This window comes from Oculina patagonica, chromosome 9 (assembly GCF_052425735.1).
Source record: "Oculina patagonica isolate OP01 chromosome 9, crgOcupat, whole genome shotgun sequence".
Lineage (NCBI taxonomy): Eukaryota > Metazoa > Cnidaria > Anthozoa > Scleractinia > Oculinidae > Oculina > Oculina patagonica.
The window spans coordinates 24,095,506-24,113,503 of NC_135766.1; the positions used below are offsets into that span (position 1 = coordinate 24,095,506).

Sequence of the window (17,998 nt, forward strand, 5' to 3'; positions counted from 1 at the left end):
ACTCTTTTTTTTTTATAAGAATACAGTTTTTCCGACCCAGGCTGAGTATTCTTATTTTTCTGCCGATTTTAGGCTGAAAATATTCTTATGAACATTCTTAGAAAATACCGTTTGACATGTCCGTTTTAGCAAGTATTGGTTAATCAATTACAAGTGTGTGGTGTCCAGATCTGTATCGTGTTACATTGTGCAAGTGTTGCATCGCTCCTTGCAGCCAGCAAGATCAAGATGTCGCGTCAGATAACACTTGGCGGTTTGGCTTTTTAAAAACAAAGCATTCCTCACAGGGCTACAATGATGCAATGAAGGAAATGAAAACACCTGATTTTGTTTCAACAAAAAACATAATTAATTATATTGTATTTACAAATTTTCAACTCAAAATTATATTCTTTTCAAAAACACCAGCCTCGGGTTTATTCTTAAGATATTCTTAAAAATTCACAAATTTCAGCCTCGATATTCTTATAAACAAGATTCTTATAGAAAAAAAAGAGTGTACCTTCAAATTGAAGGAAGTTTAGGAAGTTTCACAATATTAGTTTTATACTATGGTTACAAAAACAAAAAAAACGTAATATAAACCAGAAGGGAAGAATAGTTAAGACTGTGGAAAACTGACACGGATAAGAACAACCTTCATAATATATGAAGGCCAATATATATTTTCAATGGCCATAAATTCCAATATCAAAAATAACTGAAAAAAAAAACACTATTATTGTCGTGTAATGGCGATTGTATTTATCAAAAAGCTGAAATGTGTTACTCAAATGTACGGAAAAGCATGGTCATCCCCCTTTTTTCTCCGTTAACTGTCGAACGCGTTTCCTAATTTTGGGTCGGTCGGTCACATTTAAAAAAAAATCCTGAAAAAAATGTCAAAAATCAGGGGCATTTTAATGGAGGCTGGTTATAACGAAACATGGTTACAAAATCAGCAATGGAGGAGGAAAAAATCGATGTTTATCACCTGAGAAAAGCAAAAAAGAGATGAACCACCAACGCTTTTTTGCGATCTGCCAGCATCCATGAGGCTTTTATTTATTGGAAAACGCCAAAATATGGGTCATTTGGACGACGGTAAACGGAGAAAAAAAGCGGACGGCCCATGGTATAAAAGGAAAGGAGCGTTTGCTACATTTTGCCCTCCTGCTTTTGACCTTTTTGCAGACCACGCATAAATCTTCGCTGTTCTGTGAATCTGGCACTTTTCGTAAACCTTTGAACGACCACTGAATGAAGACAAGAAATGAAATGTTCTTAGTGAATAGCTTAGCTAACGCGATGTAACTCTGGTCTTTGCCATTTTAAAACAAAACACATTCACTGTACGGAACGATAAGCGTCGTTAAACTAATACAAATGTGCATACCACAGTGACAAATTTAAAATAAAGTAGCTTACACTCAAATCTTTGCTCATTATTTTGCAGAGCAAGTGCCTTTGTCGGGAAATTGCGGAGAATCTTTCAGATCTTTCAAAGACATCCAATCAAAACATAGCGAGACCAATCGGAAAGTCATGACGTCATGTAAGTTCTTCACGTTGCCTAGCAACTGTATGAGATTCGCGATGACCGCGGGCTCATAACGATTTTGACAGACTGAAAGGAACCTAGTTCTCTCTCAAGGTTTAGCTTACTACGACGACAAAAAGAAAATCAAAAAGTCTTTAAATTTCTAGGTTTGTGCTTGCTGTTGTCGTGTGTAATACTCTCTTGGTGAACACCTTGGCGTATCCACAACATGCAAGTCATTAAACCTGGAGAAATCAGCATTGAAGAAACCATTTTCACTGAACTGAGATTTCTCCAGAGTGTTACAGAAATCATAACCCCACAAAATTTCACTATTTAAGTAGGAAGATCTGGGTTGTGTGTTTAAACCTGTCGCTTCCACCACGCCATCAAGCACCACCACAATTTCAAATTCTGACTCTTGCAGTGTCTGCGGTGTGACGTCATAAAAGGGGCTATTCTCGTCGATCACGTGAATTATCACCATGGGCAACAGCAAGAAGAGTTGGTTCCTGAAGTCGTTGTCAGGGTAACGCCAGTCGTAACACACCTTAAGGTCTTCTTGGTAAAAGGGGATTTCTTTACCTTCTTTAGTAGTCCACGTTCTAAAGAGTTGAATGCGCACAGATGCGTCGACTATTTGGCTCTTTCTCACGTCTCCTACTCTAAACATCAGGCACATTTTCCCATCTCTTGGCGCTATAACCGCGTAATCTGAGAACATCACCGTCCTCATGCGCTCTCGAGGTCTTGATAGTTTGGCAAATGTTAGACCCAGCATGAAGGCATCGATAAGTAACCCCACGAGCGACTGAAGCTGCAGGGCTATGACGGCCTCAGGGCATTTAGTCGTTATTGCTTTCTGGCCATAGCCAATGGTTTCCTGAGTTTCCACAGAAAAAAGGAATGCAGATGTCCAGTTGTTAACCTGTAAGACGAATAAAAGGCAAAGTCTTTTTCAATGTAAGGAATACTAGATTATTATCTGTTCCTTTCTCTCTCAAAAAGTAAATTCGTATAGGAGAGGCCGTTTCGCTTATACCGCTAGTCTAAGAAAGCAGGCTGTCTCTTCACGCGCTACACACGCGCTACACGCGCGCTACACGCGAGAACCGTGTAGTGTCACTGATTGGCTTTTGCTTGTTTATGGGTTTTTCGCGCGCAACTGATAAGGAACTCTGTGGAGCTAGGTCATCTGTATGTCACTTGGTGAGAATAGTCTCTCATAGCTGCTACTTGGGTAGTCACGCCAATCGCGCGATTTGAGTCACGCAACATGAGTCGCGCGCGATGAGTCATGCGCGACTAGAGTCACGAAACTTTCGCGCCGTGGTGAGATGCGTTGCGCTACACAACTTGACACAATCGCTTCTTTCGAAGAAGCATCGCGTGACGACCTACATAATGGCTACAATTCGCAAGGGAGCTTGATGTAACAACAGCTCAAATAAAAAATCTCCTCTGAATTAACCACATAACAACCAGCCAGTGGAGAGAAAAAGAGCCTGCAAGCACACAAACCCTACAGAATATCAATGCGATTACCAGGATATAACTTAGTGAACTTGTTAACCCATGCGAACATGAAACAAGTACTGAGTCTGTACATGAATCTGGTTGTGTTGTAGGAAAAACTGCATAAGCTAAATGACTGGTCACTCTGAAATAGAGATACTGTAAAATGCTGGTTATTAAAATAATGCTGGGCTTATACATTCCAGGGAGGGCATCAAAATTTGGCACCCAGGCATATGGATGCATATATTCTTTATGATTAAAATTGTGTTGAAAGCCCAGGGTTGAAAACCACCAGGCAACGTCATGCTAAAAGCCGGTCAATTTGCCCGGTGTCTGGCACTTAATGAAACCACTGACATTCATAAGAGGTTTTTAACAAAATTATAATTGGGGTAGTTTAATTTCTGGGGGGAGGGAGGGGGAAGGGCTTTTAAGCAGCATAAAAATGTGTTGACAAGAAATGAATTCAAAGCTCTGATGAGATAAACGTTTTGATCTGCACTCTACTAGCAAACTTGAAGTATGCATGGAGGAGGGCTTATGTCAGGGAGGTTAAAGCCAGAATATTTTTAATATAGCAATAATGGGCTTATTATCAGGAGGCTTATAACTGGTATTTTATGGCATTGTTTTTGGCTTGGAATGGGTTGTACAGGTTTTGTCCTTATGCCATAAAGAATCCAGTGGAATCAAGTTGACTCAAACCCCCGAAAGCCTAAGCCTTCCACTAACTCAAACCTTCTTAAATTCCCTTTCAGGTTATTTTTTTACTTTACCCTCGATATTTCAAACTAACAAACTTAAAACTTTTTTGATTTGGTTATCCCTTAAAGGTTTGAGTTATCAAGATTCAACTGTACTGTCAATCAGAAGGCTAGAAAGCTGTTGCACACTTGGCTGTAGAACATGCATACATGTTGTATTCATTTGTAGGAAAAAGTCTGTATTCAAGCCTAGTGGCCCACTAGGCCAGAGCTTATCCTGGTTTCAGTAGCTTGAACGACTAGGAATATTTCTACTCCCCCCTGAATGGGCTGCTAGTCAATCGCAGGGTACCCTCCCAGCATTTTATTGCCGGTACCCATTTAAACACTTGGGTGGAGAGAGGCACTGCGCACAGGGCTGCAAATAACAGTCGGTCATCGGACATTGGCCGACCAAAGTTTTCTCATGTCTGACAAAATCCCAAGTGTGGTTGGACATGATGTCCGGATAATTTTTCGATCATAACGAGTCTCACGTAGCTCAGTTGGTTAGAGCGCCCAACCGGTATCTGGGAGGCCATGGGTTCGATTCCCGTCGGGGACTCAGAATTTTTCTTTGTCCCATACTCGTGTCATGTAGAACATCTTATCTTTATTATAAATCATTTTATGGCAACAATGAATAAAATTCAACCTTTTGTTTTTGTTAATAACCCAGTGACCCTTCCTAATTAGAAAAAAATTTCAAGCTCTTCAAACATGAGTTGAAACTATGACCTTCTGCACACTGGTCTGTCAAAATTATCAAATAACTTTCAGACAAATTTGTAAATTATAATAACCTTAAGAAAGTAGTTGTAACGGTTATTAGAAAGTATTTTGAAGGTGCGGTGACCTAATGGTTAGTGCGCCAGGCTCCAGATTGAGCAATCCGGGTTCGAGACCTGCCCGGGGCACTGCATTGTGTTCTTAGGTAAGACACTTTAGTCATAGTGCCTCACTCCATCCAGGCGTATAAATGGGTACTGGTGAATTTACTGCTGGAGGGTAACCCTGCGATGGACTAGCATCACATCCAGTGGGGAGTAGAAATACTCCTAGCCACCTAATGCTACAGAAACTGGGATAAGCTCTGGCCTGATGAGCCACCTGGCTCAATAGCAGGCTTAACCTTTACCTTAGAAAGGAGTGGAGTGTTTTTAGCAGTCTTCAGAAAAATTATGCAGATACATTATGGTGCTCCAAACATCTTCAGAAATTTCAGAAATTAGTGACAAATCTTTACCAATCTTTCACATAGTGTTCCAAGTCACCTCTGCAAGTTATTAACAGGTGCCCCCATGCTTTCTTGAGGCCTTTTTTATTTCCTTTGTAAACACACAACCCTTTTGTTTGTGTGTATGTAATAATAATAATGGTAATTTACAGTGGCATCTTCCACATAGTGGCTTTTCCAATCCCACTGATTTCAGATCGAAACGGAATTTAGCAGTGTTAGTTTTTGTGGAAGGAGAAAAACCCTCGGAGCAATTAAGGAAGAGAACCAACAACAAACTCAACCCACATATGATGCTGGGTCTGGAATTAAACCCGGGCCACACTGGTGAGAGGCAAGCGCTCTCACCACAGCACCATCCTTGCTCCCTCTTCCACAAAAGGGTAATATGGGAGGGCATGGGAAAGGGGAGGGAGGGTGCAGCCAAGTGCTCTTATCTTAGTCTAGAGGAGAGTAAGGAAAACATTTTCAGTGCAAGGTATACAGGCATGAAAAAGGGATTATATAAAACAGTTCTGCAATGCTTTCTTGGGGTAGTGAGTTTCCTTGGATGAAAACAAGCCCTGTATGTGTATGTGGGGGGAGGGGGGGGGGCTGGTGGTGGAGGGATTGGGGTAGCCAAGGCCTTTTCTCAGAGAGCGACGATGCAGCTTTACGTACAATAATTTAAAATTACTTCGTAATGATAATAACCATACCTTCCAAACGCAAACTGTTGAGCCCCTCAGATAAGCTATAAGCCACCAAATAAAACCAAACAGCGTCCATGCCATAATGTAGGAGGCGCAAAATATGAGTATAACCCATTTCCAGCGTAGATCTATCATGGTCGTGAATATATCCGCAAGGTACAGTCTAGTCTTGCGAGGAACATTCTTGGCTAGAACTTTGAGCTCGCCAGACTTTTTAATCAAACGACGTCGTTTCTTGAAACCTTCCGGAATTTCGCTTTTGGTTTCAGCACGAAGAGTTGCCGAGTCCACCAGCCAAGACCCGGCAGTTTCCTCAGAAACCACACGAGTTCCGACATTGACTGCTGTCGAAGACTCTGCTTCCTCGTCTGAATGGTAACTTGTGAACTTGGAATTCACAAGGCGCTCGCTTGAAGTTGCAGAATTCATGTCTTACTCAAGACTGCATCCTTTTACCATCGTTGCTGCTCGTTGCTGCCAAGAGCCAAATAGCAATTTACTGCGAAGGCCTGGAACAAGTTTTATTTGCGAGAAGGCATGGGTCGAGTGTCATCCTGAAATCGAGGCATTCTCGTCCCCAGAGCCGCTAGAGCCGCTACAGATTTGATTGGCCAGATTTGCTTTAATTTAAGGTGATTCCACGGTATTGCATTGCGCATCCTTTCTGCGCATAAGTTTTCGCGAAATTTAGCGCGCGCACGAGCGCGCGCGCACACAAAACACTACGAGATTCCCTTCAGGCTAAGCTCGGCAAGGAAATAAATGGTCATTTTCTCTTAAACGAGCACGGTGACCCCCATTTTTTAATGCATTAATTTAAATGTCATACTGTTATCTACAATATATCGCGATTTAAAAAAAAGTTTAAAATTCTACATTGAGATATTTTAATTTTAATGCCGTAAAACACACGTTTTTAGGTAGTGCCGTTGGCGTGCGCACGAAGCAAAATCTTAAATTTTTTTCATTATCTTAATTCCTGTACAATAAGAATAGTTTTTAATATAAGATCAAAGTCTGTTTTGTTGAACTAGACTTATTCTTTAATGCAAAATGTTTTTTTCTGGAAACAATAGCGATCCCCATTTGGATTCCTAGGGTTCCTAATATATATCTTGCGGGTCGTATATTTGCTCTAATGCCCATCCATTTGACACAAAAACTAGCGCGGTGACCCCCATTTTTTATTTCATTTTTTTAATGCTCATAACATAATTGTAACCTGGAACACGTTTCAGAAAATTTTTAATACTCCTTCTATTTCAGTGGAATCACCTTAAATCTAACCAATCATATCATGATAAGTAATTTCTTGGATATAGATTTTGTTATGAAATTTAGCGATATAAAATCACGACGTTTCGACCTCTCCGAGGTCATTTTCAAGTGCGAATAAAAATATAAAAAATTAGCATAAATATATTAAAGGAACAGTGTCACGAAATCGTGGGCATGCGCAGTAACGCTCTAAGGTCTTGATAAAACTGGCAAGTTTTTTCAAGTCTGTCGTAGAGTGAAGAACTGATTTTCATCTGGTTGAAATCGTTGCCATCCGTGCTTAGAACTCTTTAAAGGCAAATTGTGTTCTTAGAACAGGATCTGTAGTACGTATTTCTTAAGTTATTTCCAATATTCCGTTTGCTGGAGGCCACTTCGATTAGTTTGTATTCGTGGTGTTATGTCTGGCCATGGCGGCCATCGTCTTGGAAGCGGACGTAGGAAAATATACACTTCAAAAAAGGATTGTGACACAGTTTGGCAAAGAGGACACCGAAGAATTGCCCTAGATTGTATTGTGTACACGTCTTGGCTTGCCTCGAAGATGAAGTGCGGGTATTCGAAAGACTCCGAGTTCGCGATGCATCTCCTTTCACTCGAACGGCGAAGAAGGTCAGTATGGAATTGTTTTGAAATTGATTGGAACTAAAATGTTGTTTACGGCAGCCTTTTAAGATGTCCTAGAAAAAGTATAACCCCAAATGCTTTTATTTTAGGGAAAAAGATCCAGTCGTATCGTGTGCGAAGAGAAAGCGATCAAAAGAGAACGACCGAGCTTCTAAACGCAGACGCCATCTTGAAGGTGAGCAGTGAATGAATGATTTGTTTATGTCTCTGTACTGCAGTGTTTACTTTATCGTTTTTGAGTAACATTGCGTGAAGTTTTGATATGGAAGACTGCTTTAGTTGTCATTTGAAGTCATGAAATAATATAGATTAGACAGCATTTATAATATTTTATTCATTATAGTCTCATTATTTTATTTTTGTTTCCTGACAAACAGGCCATCCACTGTCAACTTCGACCCCTGTGAAACCAGGAATCCTTGGTTCTGTTGAATCTCCCAATTTGTCATTTGAGGCTATTAGTAACACAAGGTATGTTTTACCCAATTGATTTTGGTTTTATGCTTCTTTTGTTTGTGTGACATTACTTTTTATAACAAGCCCTTTTATAATAATGTGCCCTTGGATGATAATTGCCCTTAGCCAGAGATCAGTCAAGTCAGATTTCTAGGATGAATTTTTATATTTCTCATTGCATCTTACATTTTGAGATTTTTACCACTTCAACATAATAATTTAATAACAATATCTTTAATTTCTACCTTATAGTGATGTTGATGTGACTGGGATTTCAGAACATACAGTGAACAATAGCAGTTATCTGATTGCTGATGGTTCCGTCATTTTACCTGATGATGATTCAAAGTATCAGGATACAGATGATTCGATGTCTGAGAGTGATTCTGACGATGAAATAGAGGAAACTGAGAGGTACATGTTCGATAGCATCCTAACTTATAATTTTTGTAGATGCTATTTGTTTATTTATTTACAATGTCCCCAGTTAGCACAGCAGTGCTAGATACATTCTCACTTTTAAATATTAAAAGTGATTAATTTATTCATTGTGCTAATTCTGCAGCATAATAACTTATAGGAGGTGTACATCTAGTATGCCAAGGATCAAAACAGCTGTTGTTTTAAGTAATAATTATTCTATTCATGGATGGAATCTATGAAAGTTGTACAGTAGTATGCCCCACCTGAACAATAACATATGCCTTTTTATCTGCTTTTAGGACATTGACAGATGCCTTGGCAGGTGCTTTAGTTGAACTTGATGAAGATCGTGAAGAGACTGATAGTTTTGATGATTTCTCTGATGGTGATGATGACCTAGAGTAAGTTAGTTGTACACTCCCTTCAAAAATGTGACAACTTTCTATAGTATCTCATGTGGATTGGATAACAGCTTGTTATAAAAAAAAAATTTGGTTAAGTTTTATATTAAATATTACTGAAATAACAACCATTGTTATTACTAGCTTTTTTAAAACTTTGAGCAGTAATTAACCTTCAGTCCTACACAGCAGGGCTTCAACACACCCTGCTATTTTTTGTTTTCAATGTAATAATTGCTCCGAATAGTAATAGTAAAGTTTGCGGCTAATGTTATTTTTGTACCTCATTGTGCTGATGCACACAGACATACAAACGATTTTTTGACATAATAAATTAAATCTTCTAATTCTCTTTTTTTTTTCTCAAGGCACTCTATGTGTGTGGCGGAAAATGACTACGAAAATGAAATTCTTGCAAGTGTTATTGACAGTGAGGATGAAGAAGAGTCAAGTTCCACAACACCAGTCACTTTGAGCAGTTCCTCTGCGTCCCCCTTTCTGCCACCCAGCTCTGGTACTGCAAGTCCTGTATCCCTTGCCCAACTTACAAGAACTTCAGCTGCATCTAACTCTTCTCCAAGTTCCTCTGTGTCCTCCTTTCCGCCACCCAGCTCTGCTACCGTTATTTCTCCAATGGCACCTGCATCCCTTGTTCAACCTGCAAGAACTTCTGCTGCATCTAACTCTTCTCTAAGTTCCTCTGCGTTCTCCTTTCCGCCACCCAGCTCTGCTACCGTAATTTCTCCAATGGCACCTGCATCCCTTGCCCAACTCACAAGTTCTTCTGCAGCATCTAACTCTCTTCCAAGTTCCTCTGCATCAACCGCACAATCAACACGTACTGCTGTTTCAATTTCCACAAGTACAGTTGTTTCAACTGTAACCGTTCAAAGTTCTTCTTTGTTTGCTGCCCCACAGCAGGATTTGGCCCCATCAGCTTCCCAAGTAGCAGTTAACGTTGTCACAGCTTCTACACCAGTCCAGCCTTATCCCAGGTTGAGTAGACTGGAGGAACAAAATACTCTTGTAGAGGAACTGACACTTGTAAGGGAAACTAAAGTGATTTGCTCTTTGGATCTCCTTATTAATGTGTTTAAAAAATGTCAGCATGCTGGCTGCACACGGGAAACAACATCCATCAAGCACCACCTGAATGGTTCCACCGCTGTCATAAAGTGGGCTTGCCCTGCTGGTCACAAAGGAACATTTACTACATCAAAAGATCAGAATCAGGTGTATTGTAATAACCTTCAGCTTGCTGCAAGCATATTGCTCTCTGGAAACAACTTCGCAAAAGTGGAAAAGATGGCAAAATTCCTTGGTCTTGCATTCATATCAGACTCCACCTTTTATAGGATGCAGAGGCTCTACTTTATTCCAGCTATCGATGAGTGGTGGGGCTGGCAGAGGGGGCAGATTTTGAGAGATTTCCTTAGCAAAGAGGTTGTGGTATGTGGAGATGGGCAGTGCGATTCCCCTGGACACACTGCCAAAAACCTCTGTTATTTTTTGATGGAACTTGTCAGCGGTTACATCTTAGAGATAGAGGTCAGGGATAAGCGTCACGTTGGTTTGGTCTCTGTCAACATGGAGAAGCAGGCGCTTCAAAATGCCCTCCAGCGATTAAAAGCAACGTTAAACGTTGTTGAGGTAGTCACTGATGCCTCTACCACAATCAAGAAGCTACTTGGTGAGCAAATAATTCAAATGCTTTTGTGCCTAAAAGTTTGTTATTGTTATTGTTATTATCTGTCAGTTTACTTCCCAATGTGATCTATGTGCCTGTGATCTGCACATGACAAAACATACAGAACTATGTGCAGCCCGCTGACATTGAGACTCAAGTGTATAAGGAAAAGTTTGTCTCACTGGCTCGCTAGTTCAACAAACTTGAGTTTCGCACACCAACAAAGTGTAAACTAAAACCATATTCATTTTTATTTCTTACAGCTGATAACTTTGCTACAGTTTTCCACAGCTTGGATGTGTGGCATAAGTCCAAAAGCATAAGGAAGTGTCTGGCAAAGGTAAATGGCAGTTTCATACTCATTGTGTAGCTCCAAAAATTGTCACTACACTCCCATATAGGGATTGGAAATTCCTTGGGGTGGCAGTGGTCTCAAAGGCCAAAAACTGTAATGAAATGTATGAAGTTTCATTTGAATTTCCACAGGGGTTTGGGGGGGGGGGGTCTTACGGAAAATCCCTTCTGTGGGAAAGGTACGGAAAATGCCAGAACTACACACTGTTATCATGTAGATGAAATACAGTGTATCTGCAAAAACCCTCCTGGTTTTTGTTTATTGAGTGGACTAATCAATAAGAAATTGAATTATAAAGTTTGTAAAAGGTAGGGGAAGAAGGGTATAAAATATCAAATACATGATTGTACATGGTGAGGATATTGGAAACCTTTAATTTAAATTTTAATATTTTTATGTACAAATTGTAGGTTGGTCATCTGAAGAATATGGAAAAAATTCAAGCATGGGCTGACCACATCATCCTGCACTTCTGGCATTGTGCCAACATCTGCAAGGCTAGTGAAACAACTACTGACGATGAAGCCCTGGAAAAAATGAAGGTGTGACAAATGTTTGTCTAAATTCTTTTTAACTTGCAGATGTTGTGGTTTTCTTTTATTTTTGGTTTGTTTTTTTTTAAACCAGTTTGATTTTTATTTCCCTTTTGTTTCAGATTATGATAATAAATATGAGACAATAGAAAGTAAAAATCAAACTGGTTTGAAAAATTTAAAACCAGGGATAAAATTACACCACAACATTTGTTTGTAAATTTCATTTTAAATTCCTTGTGTTCAGAGGTTTAAATTGCAATTAATTTTTTGTCATATGTTTTTTACAGAGTGCTTGGATTGGACTTCTACACCATGTTTGTGATGAGCATGATTGGAGTGGGGGCAGTTGTGAGCATGGGGAGCTGGAAGAGCATGAACTGCCATGGTTCGATCGCCGCGACGATGACTTCAAAGCCCTACAGAAAGTGGTCCTTGATCCCCAGCTTCTTTCAAGTTTCAAGTTCTATGTCCGTTTCAGGTGAGCGCGGTAGGACTGAAACCAAGCATAATTTTGTCTATTTATTTATTAAAAACTAATCAGACCATACATGTACATTGTGTGCATCACAGGGAAAATAACATAATGGCAAAGCTAACAAAAGATAAAGTGCCAACAGGTCATTAATGGTGGACGCAACAAAAACAACTACCCGCCAAAGGTCACATGACCCTTTCCCAGGTCCCAGCGGTGTGTTAGAAAAACATTTTCCACTTATTTTGTTTCACTCAGCCCGTGGAAAGTAACACTTGTTTTGTGATCTGTTATAAGTTTAGTCTAAACTTGTTCAGTAATTGCACAGTGTTGTGCCTAAGTTCCCAGTGTCGAGCATTGTTTCACAGGGGGATAACCTCAACGGGGCTTTTTCCTCTTGGACAGAAATGTCTATGAAAAATTATTGTCTGCTGTTGCGGTTAGCAGTTCAAAAATTTTTGCATTTTTGTAAACCTGTTTTGGTTGTTATTTCAGGCACACAGGAAGCATCGAATGTGCAAACAATCTCTCCTTAGTTTATGCTCCCAAGAGCTGTTCTTACAGGTCAGTAAAAGGAATTGTATATTTTCTCTCCTTTCCTTATGACATGATATATGCTGTTAATGTGCATTGCATATTTATATTGCAGAAAACAGCTATGTAGTTGCAGTATTATTTGAAAATTTAACACTTCATGTATTTTCCACTTGCAGTTACAGGAGTTACAAAGCAAGGAAGCAGCTGGCAGCCATTGACTGGAACTTCCACTTGAACCAGGCTGTTGCAACTAATAAGGCAGGGGATATGATAGTATCCAGGAAGTATAATCAGAGGACAAAGGAGTGGAATTCGAGAATTGTTAAAGTAAAAAAGGAATACAACTACATTCCTGTGCTGATGGCCAAGATCTTTAAAATGAGGAAAGAGGATGCCAACAAGGTCACTCGCATTGTTCCACTAAATGACAGTGACCCCGCCCTGTTGGCACCAACAATCGCTACAAAGCCAGCACCACCATTGAAGGAGCTGTTCCTCGCGAGAAAGAGTAGATTTACAAAATCTAACCCTGTTGAAAGTTCAACAGAAGAGTTATAAATTTCAGCACAAAAACAGTTTTGAGTTAATTTTTCTAAGTTGAATAATAGTGTATTGTGTTGTTCCATAAGATAGCCATACCCCTCCTGTGGAAGGTGTTTTGAGTACAATCCTCCCACCCCCTGGGAAATTTCCTCTTAGCCCTACACTTTGCTTTAAAATTTTGCCTTTTGAAACCCTCCATCAACTTGGAATTCCCATGCCCTTCTGTGGGGTGTATATGGATATTTTCTGGAACTGCACATTTTGAAAAGGGCAAATTACATGTTGGCTTTGGCAAACATCACAAAGAATAAATATATTATAAAGGCTCATTTTTTACAGTTTCAGTAGATTTCTTTCTCATATTGCCATCATATTTTAAACTTTTTTTGCTCTTACACAGAAAACAGTCAAATTTGTTGTGTAAAAATAAGTATTTTAATCCTATACAACAATCAGATATTATTTTCTGGTTCAAAGAAATATAACAGGTACTGGGTTGCAATTTTTTTTATTAAAACCAGAAAAGCATTATTTACAGCAATTTGAATAAAGATAATTGATTCTGCAACAACAGGTTCTTGCTATATTTATTTACACTGTACAGTTGATCATAGGAACACGAACATCAAAGTGGAGATCAAAGTGTTATTCACTCTAAATACTGACCTACACAAATCTGGAGATTTGAATCCCACATGCAATGAGGAAATCCTGGATAAAATTCAAATTCTTTGTCATCTTAGAAGAAATGACCAATGGATAATCAAGTGTGGCATGATTCATTCTGATGTAAACAAGTAATTTTTATGACATGAAATAAAGAAAGCAATCCATGAAAGTGACACTAATCCTTGAGTTATTTATATCCAAAGGGCCACATAACTATTGTAACACACTATTTATGTAATTGTTATTCTGAAAAATATTTCAGTAGAGTTTTCAATCCCTGATTTTATTGCATGCTACCAGCTCAACAGAAATATGATAAACTGTACGAACAGTTTCCCGTTCTCGAATACCCAAAGCGGTCCAAAATGTATTGCACGCAAGCAGCTTTCTGTTAGGTACACTGCACAACCTTTGAAATGACATTATAGTACTTCACAAATGAAACACCTTGATTTCTAGTAGGTCTTATTCTTGTCACAAGACACTTTCATGTTATTTCAAACAGAAACAATAATTGTGTGTATCCAGAAAATATTCATACACACATGAAAAATTAGTATTTTGGAAATTCTAACTGGAGAGGGGGGGGGGGGGGTTGGAAAAAAATGATATGGAAAGTATTAGCTAATTTTTTCCAGTGAGATTGGGGATGAACATTTTCTGGAACAACAGAGGGTAACTGCCTTAGCTCACTCAGGCCTAAAGCCCATGTACACACCAGTCTGTGATGGATAATGCTGGCGAACAGTCTTGACAACACAAGAAGGGCATACTTTTCTGTTGCCCTTTCCTAGATAACCATATCGATCAAGCACATATTGCCTATAGCTGGCCTTTCTAAATGATCTTGTGCTGTTATCCTCCCTATCATTTCTTACGTCTCCTCGATTCCTCACTGCAAGTTGCAGGACATCCGGATCTAGGCAAAGTTTTTGGAATCTGGTATGTGTCGTCACACATCTTCGCTGTCCACAACACTTATTCTCGACTTCTTGTGGCATAATTTGGCAGACGCCACACTTGCACCATGGCAAATGGTTTACAGAGGATGGGCCAGGTTCAGGGCTAGCTCCTGAAACAGGTGTTTGGACAGGTTCGTCAGCTGAAGCCATATCAGGAGTGGCTTCATTCTCATCCTCATCGAGATCGTCCTCGGCAATGAGCAGACCCTGGATGAAATCCATGCTACCAACTCCCCTTCGTAAGCTTCGTATGCACAGCTTTCTTACCATAGGTTCGTCTAAGGTCTGAATAAACTCCTACAATGAAATCATATGGATAAACAGCAATCAAAACATGTACAAAATAGTCCCGGGTTATATAAAAAATGTTATGTCCACAGGCAAGTGCACATCAAGATGGATGTGCTCACTCAAGAATCATTTCATATTGCCATTATATACTTCAGTGCAGCATGAAAAGCCGTACTATCAAGATAAATTCAATACAAAAAGCAATTTTTTCTCCTGATGTGAAATTTATTTCTTTTTTTAGAGCAATCCTGCTGTACATGAGAAAACAGCAAAACATGCAATCAACATTCTATGTAAACACCCAAGTTACCTTCACATTCTGATTTTCCTGTACTCTTTCCTCCTCTTCACTGGGCCTATTATTGGCTGGATTATAGGGTCTAGCTTGGGCTGGGCGACCAGCAGAAGTGGAACTACCTCCATCAGCCTATGGATCCATAAGAAAAAAATTATGCATGGACATAAAAAAACCAATACTTACGTATACCACAATATCATGTCTCAAAAATAAACAAAAATCTCAGAAAGCTACATAACATTTTGCTATCTAAATAATGTTTATGTAGCTAGCCACAAGGCATCACATAAAGCTGCCTTGTTGTACATGTATGCCTTTGAAAGTTTCACAAATACACACAAGCAAGTTCATACAGAAAAAATGATTCATTCGGAAATTGATCAGTTGTGCTAACAACAACTATACTCATAAATCACACCGCAAACGTACCTTATTTCTACAAGGTTTCGTTGTAGTACCACACGTGCATTCAGCACCACAATGGACGCCTGCGCCTTTACAAGGACAACCACGATTTGTCCCGCTTGCCCTTCTGGTGGAGCATGTGCTCTTACAGGAGCACGAGACACGGCGTTCCTAGAAGTTACCGATAGAACGTGTAAGCAATATCGATATTTTTATCCAAAAACGTGTACCAAAACAGAAAACACAAGTCAAATTTGTCACCTTCTTGGAAGGCCGACGGCAACTTACCGTGGTAGAATCTCTTTCCGCTTGAACTTCCATAATTTCGAATTACACACAAATACAACAGGGTACGTTGTATAACAGCCAAACGGGTATCCAGCAAGTAAAAAATAATGGTGATTTTAACACGTATTTACGAGTAAGTAGCACGAATTGAAAGCCACGATCTAAAATCAAGATGGCGGACAGCTTCGAAATGTGCTAGAAATAGTGGTCACCAATGCGCATGCCCAGCCGTGACGTTGTTCCTTTAAAATAGTAAAATAGGCAAAATTGTCACGAACGCTGAAATGCGATTAAATATGTAAAAATAAGTGACAAAATATTAATGAAGTTAAAAGGGTTAAAAAACTTAAAAATACAGAAACAATAAGAGTAATTAAAAAGAACCGACCTAAACAAATAGTTTTGCGCGGATGGAATCGCATTGTTTGTTCAGAGTTGGTTTCAGTTCTTTGATAAAAAAACATTTCATAAATAAGGCAGTCAAACTTGCTCTGACACTTCTTCAAAATTCTAAAAAACTGCGCAATGTCATCTGGGGCCATATCGTGTTGTTCCTTGAGGTGATTACCAATGGCCGATCCCTTGTGTTCTTCAATTCGTTGGTGAAGATGTCGGCACGTGTATCCGACATACCCTGCATCACACAGGTTACACTGAAAATTATACACAACGCATTGTTGATTCACAAGGGGTGGCTTGTCTTCCCTCACTTTGATTTCATCCTTGATTTTTTGTCACTTATTTTTACATATTTAATCGCATTTCAGCGTTCGTGACAACTTTGCCTATTTTACTATTTTAATATATTTATGCTAATTTTTTATATTTTTATTCGCACTTGAAAATGACCTCGGAGAGGTAGAAACGTCGTGATATCGCTAAATTTCATAACAAAATCCAATCATATCAGCCGTTTTAAAATCTCCTACAACAATGGGATTTTAAAGCGGTTGATTTGATTGGTTAGACTTAAAATCTCTGTTAAAAATCTGGCCAATTTAATCATGTGTCTCCAGAGCCACTTGTTCCTCGTGCCCCAGGCTCAGCCAGCTAAGAGGCACAAGCGGCTCTGGGGACGAGAGTGAGTTAGGTTTTTGTTTTGAGAAGATTTGAGTGCATGGGGGTAATCTCCCCCTCCCTGGGGTAAATTTACAATGAAAATTCGGAATGCACCCCCCCCCCCCTGAAGGTAAAGCCTTCTAATGACTTAAATCCACTTGACTTTACACCAAAGGGACAGGAAAGCATGGTGTCCTTGGAAGGGTGTGTGTGGGAGGGGGGGGGGGGGCAGCAACCTCGTCCCTTGGTATGGGCTCTTTTCTCTTCAGAGCGGAAGAGGGTGGGGAACCCCCTCTCCTGCTCTGAAGGGAAAAGAGCCCCGAGGACAAGATTGGGGGACAAGGGGTCTGCTTACCTCCCACTTCCTGTACCTCTTACTCTGCTTCTCGTACCTTTTGCCCAACTTCCCTTCCTCCTGTCCCTTTCCGTAGTGGTTCCCTCCTCTTTGTCTCATCATTTATTTTGCGGATTTTTTTTTGGTTCCCACCACCTTGGGAATCCGGCTTCCCAACTTCTCCACCTCCCTTCCCTTTTCTCTCTGGCTCCTATCCTCCTGCCCCCCCCCCCCCCTCAACCTTATTACGAGGTAGAGTTTATATGAATATTTGTCTCTTTCTGGAACCAGGTGAACTGTTTGATTTGGGGCGTGTCTGTATTATAAGTGGTGTTGAGTGGTAAATGCGAGACTTTGCGGGACAGCGAGACTGATATCTTTTCTGCGAGCCCGAGACCTTTTTATAGCCTTGCAAAAGAAATCAAGACTCTGAGAAGGCATCAAAGAAAAATTCAAGACGATGAGACCCCTGAAATTTGACTAAAATTCTGCAAGACTCACCTTTTTTTGAAGGACCATTCACCACCCATATTATAGGGGTGTCAGTAAGGAGAGGTTTTACTAAAAAATAGCTGTGGTTAAGGCTTGTTGGTGATGGCCTTTTGTTTGGGAAATTAAAAACCAAAAACGTTTTGATCACAAATGTTCACAAAATGCAGGAAATACAC

The 17,998-nt window shown here is 39.8% G+C and overlaps 3 protein-coding genes across 4 annotated transcripts; 1 reads left to right on the plus strand and 2 right to left on the minus strand.

Annotated features, from left to right (window-relative positions):
• Positions 1–485: 485 nt before the first annotated feature.
• Positions 486–6,156, minus strand: LOC144666897 (G protein-activated inward rectifier potassium channel 4-like). The gene is made up of 2 exons (XM_078528334.1): positions 5,716–6,156; positions 486–2,447 (listed from the first exon to the last, which is right to left on the minus strand). The coding sequence occupies exons 1-2, from the start codon at positions 6,136–6,138 to the stop codon at positions 1,683–1,685; spliced, it is 1,188 nt and encodes a 395-aa protein (XP_078384460.1). The 5' UTR covers positions 6,139–6,156; the 3' UTR covers positions 486–1,682.
• Positions 6,157–7,132: 976 nt separating this feature from the next.
• LOC144666880 (uncharacterized) lies at positions 7,133–13,872 on the plus strand. Its single transcript, XM_078528304.1, has 11 exons — positions 7,133–7,599; positions 7,704–7,789; positions 7,992–8,085; positions 8,323–8,484; positions 8,793–8,894; positions 9,263–10,584; positions 10,845–10,921; positions 11,347–11,478; positions 11,760–11,950; positions 12,440–12,508; positions 12,658–13,872. The coding sequence occupies exons 1-11, from the start codon at positions 7,388–7,390 to the stop codon at positions 13,037–13,039; spliced, it is 2,829 nt and encodes a 942-aa protein (XP_078384430.1). The 5' UTR covers positions 7,133–7,387; the 3' UTR covers positions 13,040–13,872.
• On the minus strand, positions 13,517–16,180 carry LOC144666909 (uncharacterized). Of its 2 annotated transcripts, none has more exons than XM_078528350.1 (4): positions 15,938–16,180; positions 15,674–15,820; positions 15,257–15,373; positions 13,517–14,952 (listed from the first exon to the last, which is right to left on the minus strand). In XM_078528350.1, the coding sequence occupies exons 1-4, from the start codon at positions 15,968–15,970 to the stop codon at positions 14,383–14,385; spliced, it is 867 nt and encodes a 288-aa protein (XP_078384476.1). In that variant the 5' UTR covers positions 15,971–16,180; the 3' UTR covers positions 13,517–14,382. The 2 variants fall into 2 exon arrangements, with proteins under 2 accessions (XP_078384476.1, XP_078384475.1); XM_078528349.1 differs by having other exon boundaries at positions 15,911–16,180.
• Positions 16,181–17,998: the final 1,818 nt, after the last annotated feature.